Source organism: Molossus molossus, unplaced genomic scaffold, assembly GCF_014108415.1.
Source record: "Molossus molossus isolate mMolMol1 unplaced genomic scaffold, mMolMol1.p scaffold_m16_p_7, whole genome shotgun sequence".
Classification (NCBI taxonomy): Eukaryota; Metazoa; Chordata; class Mammalia; order Chiroptera; family Molossidae; genus Molossus; species Molossus molossus.
Window position 1 is genome coordinate 72,424,361 of NW_023425401.1, and position 12,355 is coordinate 72,436,715.

A 12,355-nucleotide genomic window follows, 5' to 3' on the forward strand; every position below is an offset into this window, starting at 1 on the left:
ATCACCAATGGAGAATTGAAAAATAATTTTCAAGGAGGAACTGTAACTTTATAGAGATCAAAATAATTTCTGAATACTGAAAATAGCCTAAATCAGTAAGAAATTGCTAAACTTATAAGATTACTTTTTGAAAAGGAAGACAATTTATTTGGAAGAAATATGTAGTTGAAAACATTGTTCATTAAAAAAAACATGGCTGTCTGGCCAATGTGGTTCAGTGGTTGAGCATCGACCCAAGCACCAAATGGTCACCTGTTCGATTCCCAGGCAGGGCACATGCCCAAGTTGTGGGCCAAATTCCCAGTGGGGGGCATTAAGGAGATGGCCAATCGATGCCTCTCACACTGATGTTTCTCTCTCTCCCTCTCCCTTCCTGTCTCTAAAATCCATAAAGAAAAAAAAATTAAAAAACAAAACAAAACATGGTTATCTTGAAAAAAAGACTCTGCCAGTACTTTCAGAGGCCCCCAACAATTCAGGAAGGAGTAACTTTTAGGCTCTAGCCTCTTATAGTTACCTACATTAAAAAAAAAAATGTTTTGATCTAAAAAGTGATTTGTGCTAGATCACAACCAAGACACCTACATGTGATGAACTATAAGCAAATTTTGTATGCATTTCAGGTAGAGTTTCTTCTTTCCTAAGAAGAGAGTTTGTCATTTTTCAAATGGTCTTAGACACAAACCTACTTCACAAAATAATCTTCTGTATGTAAATTAGTAGTTTTCTTATAATGGTAAACAAATTGGTTGGTCTACATTCTCTAGTCTATGCCTACAAAATAAGGCATGAGTAATTCTTCACTAGCCACTGCAAAGCATAGATAAGTGTTTTCTTTCTAAAGCAAACATTTCTCAAAGTGCACTGTTATTTTTAACATCTCTTATGCATTTACAGTCAGAATTTTTGAATCTCTACATACTTTTAGTATAAAAGAATGGGAATTCCCAACTACTTACATACCATAATTACTTGAGAAAAGACAAAGTGAGAGCAGCTACAGATGCAGCAGTATACGTATTTTTCACAAATAAGAATATAACATACAAAGAAATGTCAAATTAGTGATAACTGGTAATATCAACTCAATATTATCCTACTTTGGCCTCCAAATTAAGATTTGACAAGTTTGAAGCCTTGTCCTGTGTCCAGCACAGTAGGAAGAAACCAGCTCATTTTTAATCTTTTCAAGCACCTAAAACAACTTTGGCAGATCCAAAAAAGGTTCAGACCACACAACCAATTTGCCAAATGTACAAGTGGATATGTAATGCGAGGAAAGTGTAACATCCAATGCTTGGCCACATCACTTCCCGTTGGCAAATGCAGAGTGTAGTCACTCCACTGTTTTGACACACCATATACCGCTTTCACTGTGCGTCCCTTTTCAGTCCAGCAGATGTTATTATTGGAGTTGCAATTATATTCCACCCAGTCTTTTGTAAAGTCACCCAGCTGTGGTGGGTCAACTTCTTCAATATCTATTGTCTTTATCATCTCTGCTCCTTGTACTGCAATATATTGGTCATTAATTTTTCTTACTTCTTTCACCCAAGGGGTTGAATTCTCACTGTCTAATACAATAATAAGTCGGGAACAGAAGGAACCATTCTTTTCTCTCCACCATTCTAAAAGTGTGTCAAGGCGTAGTACGTCTCCACCTACAAACAAAAGAAAATTCAATTAAGTACTAATTTCTGAAGCTTCTTAATAAGAATACTCTTTTGCCTTAAGTGTATTTTCTTTAAATTCTTGGAATTAAATATGTGTGAAGAAAAATAGAGCCTTCTTTTCAAAGTATCTTTTCAGAAGGTTTTTTAAAAACAAACTTTCAAGTTCAGGTTTTCAATCATCCTTATTATTCACATAAAAATGGGATATGCTATAATAAATAATTTAAAATAATTGTTTTATGAAGTTAAATTTGGTGAAAAAAAATGAATTATAAAGGAAAGCTTATACTCCACATCAAAAACAGCAAATATGGCTCATAGTCCAAATCCAGCCCATTACTTGTTCTGGTAATAGACTGAGAACTGGGAATTGATTTCATATTTTTACATGGTTGAAAACAAAAACAAACAAAATCCAGTATTTTGTGACATGGAGAAATTATAGGAAATTTACTTTCATATAATTGTTTCCATAAATAACACTCATTTGCATTCTGTGTATTGGCTGCTTTTCAACTACAGAGGCAGAGATGATTAGTTCCAATAGGGATCTTATGGCCCACAAAGCCAAAAATATCTAACCCTTTTCAGAAAAAAATTTGCCAACCCTGTTGTACACCACTCAAAAAAAAAGAAAAAGAAATAAAGTTACTTATCTTCGTATGTAGTTAGCTACTAAATAAAAAAGAAACTCTTCCTCTTTGTACCAAGAATGAGTTTCTTTTTATACATGTAAAACAACAAAAAATTAAAAATAGTTCATTCAGAAAGGTCTAAAGTAAATAAATTTGACCTAGAAACTTGTCTTCTAGCTAACAGGCTTCCCATTTGGTTCACTGTGAATAGTTTCTTTTGCACTAATTTTGATTTTTAAATGTTACATTAAAATATTATTTTGATTATTTGATTTTTGGCACCCTATTAAATTTTATGTGTGAGACAACTACTATCCTAACCTCACCCTTTTCCTGGCTCTGTCTGACACAATCATCCCAATTCTAGATATTTATCCTAAGAAAGGAGCAGGTATTGGGGCAAATAATTATATATAAAGATTTTCTCCCCTTTGCTATCTAAAATAGTATAAAATCTGAAACAACCAGGGGAATGAAAACAGATTATGATAAAACCTAATGAAGTTTACAGTAAAATGATATTTAAAAAAATATGTTTTATTGCTTTTTTTAGAGCAATAGAAACATCGATGTGAGAAGCACCTCCTGCACACCCGCTACTGGGGATTGAGCCCACAACCTGGGCATGTGCCTTGACAGAAATCAAACCAGGACCTCTCAGTCCATGGGACAATGCTCAATTCACTGAGCCACACCAGCCAGGTTATAGTAAAATGGTATTTATGAAGACATTTTAATGATGAGAAAATTATCTATAAATGTAGGATAAAAAGTATGACACGAAAATATATCTACAAAAATAATCGTGGTTATGTTAGGTGTTTGGATTTTAGGTGGCTTTGTTATTTTCTTATATTTTCCTTTTTTTTTACATTGAGTATGTTACTTTTATAATTAGAAAAATTAACATGCTACAATTTACTAACACAAGATATAATTAAGAACATTTCTACCAAGAGTTTGAGACCCGGGTGTGGTTTCCGCTAAGGGCACGTATCTCGGTTGCAGTTTGTCCCTGGCCCTGTTTGGATTATGCGTGTGGCAACCACTAAATGTGTCCCTTTCATGTCGATGTTTCTCTCTCTCTCTCTCCCTCCCACTCTATCTGAACAAAATATGGGAAAGTGTCGAGTGAAGATAAAAAAAAAAAAGAAAGAAAAATGTTTATATTACTAAATCCTTCACATAAACACAAGCACTTTTAAAATTACTTTCTTGTAACACTAAAAAGAACCAAGGATCGCCTGGCCAGTGTGGCTCAGTTGGTTGAGCATCACTCCATGGACCAAGAGGTCACCAGTTCAATTCCCAGTCGGGGCACATGCCTAGGTTGTGGGCTTGATCTCCAGTGGGGATGTGCAGGAGGCAGCTGATCGATGTTTCTGTCTCACATTGATGTTTCTATCTCTCTCCCTCTCCCTTCTCTCTCTAAAAAAATAAATGAAAACTTATTAAAAAAATAACCAAGAATTTATATATGACCATCAAAATATGCCTTCCCTCCATTTCATTTGGAAATAGTTTATCTCTGTTTATATATCTGAAATTCTACTTCTCTAGAGATTTTCTTTTTAATCCTCACCCGAGGATTTTTTTCCATTTATCTTCAGATAGAGGAGGGAGAGAAAGAGGGAAAAGGAGACAGAGGGAGAGGGAGAGAGAGAGAGAGAGAGACATCTATGTGAGAGATATATGTCGATTGGTTGCAGCCAGGGCCGGGGACCTAACCACAACCAGAATGAAACCTGCGACTCTTTGGTCCACAGGCTGATGTTCAAACCACTGAGCCAAACTGGCCAGAGCTCTAAAGATTTTAAAATTTACTACAACATTTTCTGTTGTGCTCTAAAGCAAAGTACACAGAATTCTACTCTTTACCTGGAATTAAAGTAGCCATAAAGGTTAAAAAGTCATTTCCTATTTTGAGTTATTAAAAAGTTAAGGTCAGGAATACAATTTTATAAATTACATTCAAGTATTTTTAATGTTGACTACCTTCTATATTGTAATGATTTGAAAATGTCACCGGTGAACCATGCTAACAAAAACATCTACTTATCCAGAATATGCCATCTCTCTACCTTCATAGTTTTTGCCTTTGGCAGCAACTTGGTACAAGGGGGAAAGTATACTCTAGGAGTCAGGCAGATCTGAGCTTGAATTATGGTTCCTCACTTATCAGTAGTATGAGCAATAGATAAGTTATGTAACCACTTTTAGCTTTCATTTTATCCTTTTTAAAATGTCAATGATAGACTATTTATATCAAAAAATTTCAAGTGAAGATTAAATCTAATGTGTACAAAGTAGCAAGCATAGTAGCTGTGCTTAAAATGTACCCAATATAGTTTGCCATTACTCCTAGATAGCCATTGAGTTGTTCTGTATTTATTTACACAAACAAAAAGTTACAAAAACAGTTTTCTTTTTGATAAATCCTTGCTTATAAATCTGGCATGAAATTAGTGAGACCAAGGGGTTTAAAATAATTTCTACTTGAACATAGAATTTGTTTCCTTCCTTCTGGAGTTTGTATATTGGCAGCTCTGCCTCTGTCCTTCTACAATACTTTTGTTTATAGTTTTCTGATTTGAGTATCTGTCTCTACTTATATTTTATGACTTTTATTTTTTGTATGGATCTTTGGGATAAATGAAACTATTTTATGAATAAAAGCGGAATATAATTTTACCTAAAAACTATTTCTAACCTAAAGTAAACAAATTACCTTTTTTATCATGATTCATTCAGTGATTTTATCCAACTACCAATTACTTAAGGAACCCTATTGTGTGCCAGGCTCTGTTCTAGATGCTACGCAAATAATTCATAAAACAAAGCCCTTGACTTACAGGGTGTTTATTCTAGTTGGTGAGAGCAACAAACAAATTTATATATAATATAGAGAGATCTCATTCCCCCTTGGCAGGGAAATTTAATATCACCCCTTCATTTTACAGATGAGAGAATCAAAGTCAAGAGAAGTTAAGTAACTTGCTTTAAGTTAAGAGGTTAATATCTTTAAACCAAGGTCTCCTGACCTAAATGCTTTTTCACTATATCACATCACCTGCTGTTTAACACTTTGTGGAGCTTTCTAACATAAATAAAACTGTACATGTAAAAGAGTACTCAAGTCAGCATTCGTAACATTTAGAGACTTAAAAGTACTAGTCAAATTAGTTAATCAGCTTCTGAAAAGTGTTACTATAATAATTCTGAAAATATTTTAAAGGGAAACTGATTATAAGTTTCAACATCTGTTTGATATTTTCTTCCAATAAATATTAAGACATAATTCTCAAAACCTTTGGAGATTAATAAATTATTCTATACAGGTATGCTAGAGAAAAGAAAAAAAGTCATATGTATACTTGGTAAATTGTAAAGTGGAAAATTGAGAAGTCTGAAAATTTAACGTTTCCCTGTGAAGGACAGTTTTCCACATTAGGTGTATTTTCACATTAGTGAAATTGCCAGAGGTGGCTTTACCTGCAAGAGCCCACTCTCCTGTACCATGAGTGTGCCCACTGTAATACAAAACATATGTATCATGTCTAGGTCCATCGACAGTCCGAAGTTCAAGAAAAGCTTTCAGTTTGGAATGTAGAGTATCAAAAGACAGTCCACTTGTGGAATAGTCACATCCATAGGTCTCAATCATATGATATGCAAAAAATCTTTGGATAGCATTTAGCATGCCAGTAGACCTCAAATTTAACTCCTGTACATGTTCTGGTGGAAGAAGTGTTGGCTGGCCATCAGGACTGAAGAAAGATAAAAAAATATTACTTTAGTGTTTAAGAAGCATTCAATGTCATATTTTTATCCTTTATTTATAATTAAGGATCTAAGAGTCATAACAGTTGCTAACTAAATGGCAGGATTAAAAAAAATCATTGTTTTAAAATTCCTGGTGCTAAGAATTAAGCTTTAAAATCAAAGCCTTCTTTCTAAAAATTTTATTTCTTATCAATAAAGCAATAACCAAACTAAAGTAGGAGAATAGTATCTTCAAATGTAGACAGCACTACCCTCTGTTATTTATTCATATAGTCTCACCAAATAATTGGTATTGGACATTTTAAAAGCAAAATTATACTAATTTTACCCTCAATGTGTTTCAAGAACATGGGTGAGGACTTTAATAAAAACTTTTCTTTCTTGAGAAAAAAGTTAATAAAGCATGTAAGAGATATTTTAAATTATATATTAATTTAATTTCTATACTAAAAGGAGTCTTTATAAGGTTGTGTTCAAGTTCTACTAACCTAAGTTACATAAATTATGGAAGAAATTACCTATTAGTAAGTGGCATTTAAAAACAATTATTAAAATTTAGGTCCATTGCCAAATCCTACTAAATACTAATTGAAGACCTAGATTTTTTCCTGGAACAATTATAAAATGATACTGTAGTACAGATGATAAACCAAGTCCTATAACTAGCGGAATCAAAATGCTATCAATATTGAAGGGGAAAAAAATTCATCAATCCTTTCCAGAAAAGGAATTTCTGCCAGGAATTTTGAAAACTACATTTTGCTTCAAATATTATCAATAACTATTCAAATAGTACTTTAGTTTTCATTACAGAAATAAAACATTTTGTGCCATACTTATATCATTTTAAAATGACAAAAAAGTAAAAAGACATGCATAAACAAAAACTATAACAGAATAAAAATCTAACCATGCAAATTATTTTTTCCACATATTCTATCTGCAAGTTGTCACAGCTTACTTTATAGGACCCTTCTAAATCAATGTATTTTATTTCTCATTAGGATCTTCAACTTTTTATTAAGTCTTTAACATGGAAGGAAATATTTAATACAAATAGACTATTTGCGGTTTTTATGTCAAATATTTGAAATAAGATAAAAACTTTTTGATTTCAAGTTCCTCTCACCCCAAGGGAAGTATGATGAATACTTGCTCATCAGAATGAATTAATGACAAAGAACTCATTTTTTCTATTTCAAAAGTACTTAATTAAATAAAAGAACAATTAAAATGTGGCAATATTTACAGATTCAGACATATCTATCACATATTCGGGATAAAAAATTATTTTGAAATAAAACTACAATAAATTATATATATACACATACAGAAATATATATTTATACACAAACACACACAATCTTTTGAATTCTTGGTATTCGTATATTTTCCAGTGGATATAGTATTTCTATATTCATATTTTCTTTAGCTCTTCATAATATTCATCTGAGATGGAGAATAGGTACCATCATTTGCATTTTAGAAACAGACACTCAAGTTCAGAGAAGTTATGATTTGCCTAAGGTAATACAGAACTAGGATTCAGGACTCTCAGGTCTTGTGTACATTATATTATTATTTTTTAATTAATTTATTTTATCCTCACCTGAGGACATTTTTTCACTTTTTGGTCAGATAGAGTGGGAGGGAGAGAGAGGAAAAGAGAGAGAGAAAAACAATGACGTGTACAGGTACACATCGAGTGGCTGCCACCCACACGACCCAACCAGGGCCAGGGACAAACTGAAACTGAGATACGTGCCTTTAGTGAGAACTGAACCCGGGTCTCTCTGGACCGCAGGCCAAACCTCTAACCACTGAGCCAACCCGGCCAGGGCCATTATATTATTTTTTACCATGCTGTTTCACAGGACATTTTCTTAAACAAGATATTCCTTTTCCTTTAAAAAATTTTTTTTCTTTATTGATTTTTAGAGAGAGGAAGGGAGAGGGAAAGAAAGATAGAAACTTCCATGAGAGAGAACATCGATTGGCTGCCTCCTGCATGCCCCACACTGGGCATCTGGCCCACAACCTGGGCATGTGTCCTGACCAGGAATCATACCAATGACCTCTTGGCGCATGGGTCGAAGTTCAACCACTGGTCCACACCAGCTGGGCAAGATATCCCTTTATAAAGAAAGTAGTTTGTTTCCTTAAAATGCAATCATATTTCCCAATTTCTAGCTAAAATATAAGCTAATCATTTGTAACACAAATTTAAATTGAACCCTGAAAATCATAATTTTACTGAGAATAAAGGCTTTTAAACATTTGGAATAAATAAAAAATGGAACAGTATTATATTTTTAACATACTATAGTTTTGAAAAAAAGGAACTATATTTTATATTTATTGTCATACAAATATTAAGAAAATGGTGAGTCAAGTAGTTATTACTAATTAATTATTACATTCTAGATTACTGTACCTGCAGAAGTTGGTAGGAATCACAATAGCATATCCAACAGATGTTCCTCCTAAACAATTACCCAATTCATGGAAAAGCCCATGAGCCATGGATTCCAATGGCAAAACAATTAGAAACATGCTCAAGAAGATTCCATTTGTTGGCTAAAAGAAATTTAAAACATAATGTTTACATTGTGCAATTGCATTTATGTGTACATATGTATATATATTTATATATGTATATACATATTTACTTACATTTTTGGCCACTTCTTCCAAAAAAAAAAAGAACAATTAATGATCTAAAATAATTATAAGTTGAAGCAGACAAGAATACATGAATGAGCAATGAACCCTAAAATTATCTCTAAGGTTCTTGGAAGTTGTGGGAACAAATATAGCATATATATAAATTTGTCAGATAACATCCCACTCAAAGTAAACAAAACAAAAACATATAACTTGAAAAAGTTAACTTTATATAACTTAGAAAAAGTCAGAAAATAAATCCTTTGTCGTTAAGACCCATTTGCCCTAAGTTATTTTTCAAATAACACACTCATTTAATTTATCAGAAAATATACTTTAGAAAGTGATCCTTGAGGAAGATGGCCGCAGGCAGGACCGAAGAGAGGGTGAGTGTGTGAGAGAGTGAGTGAGTGTGTGAAGGAGTGTGAGTGGACTTCAAGGTGGATGAATAAATAACCTGAGCAGTGCATAGATGCAGAGCAGAAATTTCCTGTGCTGTGGACTAGAGTAGATGGCTACCATGGTAAGCGGCACTTAATGGTGCTTCTCCCTGCGCCTGGGGGAGGTCCCACCATTTTGGAAGTTCCTGGTCTTCCCTGAGAGGAGACAGGGGGAGTGGCTAGGGCCCAGCAATCTGAGCCCACCAGCGCGCCTGGCACCATCAAACCAGTGGACACTGTGTGAATACAGACCAGTGTGTAGTAGTGGAGCTCCCAAGGTGCCAGTCATGGAAGCTGCAAACAGCGCAGAGCCCCCATAGTAGCAGCCTGATCAGAGTCGAGATATATTCCAAGCAATGAAGGCTAGGAAGCAGATATACATCCCCAGGCAACAAAAGCACAGACCAGCAGCTGATACCCATCCCCAAAAATTGCAGCAAAAGTTGAGCAGGAGTTGAGCCCCAATGCACAGCAGCACTCTCCAGCCACCTGTGGTGGGACCTGAGGCTCCACAGATGCCTGTGTGGTCCAGTAGCCCACAAGAGCAGTGGGCAGCCGTAGCCCGAGAGAGAAGGGTGCAATCCTGCTGCCAGCCTGCAGGAACTGCAGGGTGGGTGGGCACCGGAGAGGCCTGTGCGTCCAAGCAGGGACTTTGCAATCCAGTTACCCACAGGACCTGCGGGGTGCTGAACCACCAGAGAGGCTGGTGTGACCCAGCAGGGACTACACAATGTAGTTACTCACAGGGCCTGAGGGGTGCTGAAGCACCAGACAGGCCTGTGCGACCCAGCAGCCCATAACAGGCATAGAGTGAGTTCACCAAAGGGATGGTGCAATCCAGATACCTGAGGGACCTGCAGGGTGCGGGGGCACCAGAAAGGCCTCTGCAACTCAGCTGTGCACAAGATAGGCATAGAGGATGTGAAAATGGAGGCTGAGTGAATGGAAGCTACAGAGATGATCTCTCAGGACCAAACGGAAAATACAACTAAAATAAAGACAAATCCTCAAAAAAAAAGGAACAAAAAAGCAGCAGGACAGAACCATATAACCAGGGACACAGATAGCATCTGCAGAGGCAACAGAGGGTGGCAGGCTGGGAGCCCACGGACAGCAGCAGTCTTAGCTGTGAACAGCGCCCTTGGAAAATAAGGACCAAGCCCACTCCACAGCGCAGATGGTCAGGACAGAGCACTAAAATAGCCCCAGTCACTCACTTGAGAGCTACAGCAGTGGGAGGACAGACTGGGCAGGAACTCTGTGGGGACACCTGGGATTAGGAGGGCATTCATAGTTTTTGCTGAGTTATGGCCACAAAGAAAGGTGGCCAGTGTGCTCCTTCCCCAAGCTGTGGGGAAAAGAAGCAGCCCCCCTGCCGGAGATTCAGACTTTCCAAGCAGAGGAAAAGGCATGCAAATTAAGTCTCATTAATAACCAACATCTATCCCATCATCTGGAAATGTTCTTATGCAGAACACCAGGGCTACATTACAAGGCACTGAGTAACTGAGACTATTAGCCACCAGGAAAAAGCTAGAGGATAACTGAACCTTTCTTGGGATTGCAAATCTACCCAGGAAAGTAAGACTTGACAGTGGTGTTTAACGTGGGCCCACCCAGGCTCATCCAAACCCAGTAGAGATAGCCACAAACAGCAGAACAACAACACCCACAGAGTAATTTGACAGGCTCCAAAACCCACTGAGATAGCCAAAATGGTTAAACAAAGAAACAAATACCAAATGAAAGAACAACAGAACTCTATCAAAGATGAGATCAATGAAATGCAGCTAAGCAAATTATGAAATGTAGAGTTCAGAGCCATGATATTGAGAAAGCTCAACAGCATGAGTAAGGACATCAGCACCATAAGTAAGTATATAGAAACACTGAAAACCAACCAAGTGGAAATAAAGAATGACATAGTAGAAATTAAGAATACATTGGAATGACTAACCAGCAGAGTAGAGGAAGCTGAGGAACGAATCAATGAATTAGAAGATAGGGTAGAAAAAAATCAACCAATCAGAAAAACAGAAGGAAAAACCAATTAAAAAACAGGAAGATAGCTTAAGAGAACTGTGAGACAACTGGAAAAGTAATAATATTCACATCATAGAAGTCTCCAAAGAGGAAGAAAATGGGCAAGGGTTAGAAAATATATTTGAAGAAATAGTGACAGAAACCTTTCCTAACTTGGTGAAAAAAGAAGGCATTCAAGTTCAAGAAGCACAGAGAACCCCAAGTAAGAAGAACCCAAACAGGCCCACACCAAGAAACACAGTAATTAAAATGCCGAAAGTTAAAGACAAAGAGAGAATCCTAAAGGCAGGAAGAGATAAGCAACAGTTATCTACAAAGAAAACCCCATAAGGCTCTCAGATGACTTCTCAACAGAAACATGACAGGCCAGAAGGGAGTGGCATGAAGTAATCAAGGTCATGAAAAACAAGGATCTGAATCCAAGACTACTCTATCCAGCAAGGCTATCATTCAAAATAGAAGGTCAAGGAAAGAGCTTTCCAGAACAAAAAAAAAAAAAAAGTTAAGGGAAGATATTATCACCAAACCAGCACTGCAAGATACACTAAAAGGACAGCAGTAATTAGTAGAAGAAATAAGAAAAAGAAAATAACCACACTAAATATAAATGGCAAGAAATAAGTACATATCAATTATCACCTTAAATATGAATGGTTTGAACACTCTGACACAGAGTAGCTGACTAGATAAGAAAGCATGACTCACATATATGTTGCTTACAAGAGACTCACCTCACAACAAAAGACTCACATAGGTTAAAAGTGAAGGGATGGAAAACACTTTCAAGCAAACTGAAAGCAAAAAAAAAAAAAAAACCTGGGGTAGCAATACTCATATCTGATAAAGAAGATTTCAAAATGAAGGTCATAACCAGAGACAAAGAAGGCCACTACATAATACTGAAAGGATCTACCCAATAGAAAGTTATAACCTTGGTAAACATATTTATACATCTAATACAGGAGCACCAACATATATTAAAAATCTGTTGGAGGACTTCAAAGGAGAAAACAACAATACAATCATAGCAGAGGATTTCAACACCCTACTGACATCACTGGATAGGTCTTCTAAACAAAAAATTAACAAGAAAACAAAGACTCTAAACGAAGCGCTC

At 36.0% G+C, this 12,355-nt stretch overlaps 1 protein-coding gene across 6 annotated transcripts in view; it reads right to left on the reverse strand.

The window, feature by feature from the left end:
• Positions 1-417: 417 nt before the first annotated feature.
• The window catches only part of TMEM168 (transmembrane protein 168), a 99,478-nt gene continuing 87,540 nt past the window's right edge, over positions 418-12,355 (reverse strand). For 4 of the 6 annotated variants that reach the window (XM_036247260.1, XM_036247261.1, XM_036247263.1 and 1 more), the window contains 3 exons: positions 8,526-8,668; positions 5,801-6,075; positions 418-1,661 (listed from right to left, as the gene is read on the reverse strand). In XM_036247260.1, the coding sequence (XP_036103153.1) occupies positions 1,114-1,661; positions 5,801-6,075; positions 8,526-8,668 (966 nt within the window). In that variant the 3' untranslated portion in view covers positions 418-1,113. The remainder of the gene's footprint in view (positions 1,662-5,800; positions 6,076-8,525; positions 8,669-12,355) is intronic. The other 2 variants (XM_036247265.1, XM_036247266.1) reach the window with 1 other exon arrangement.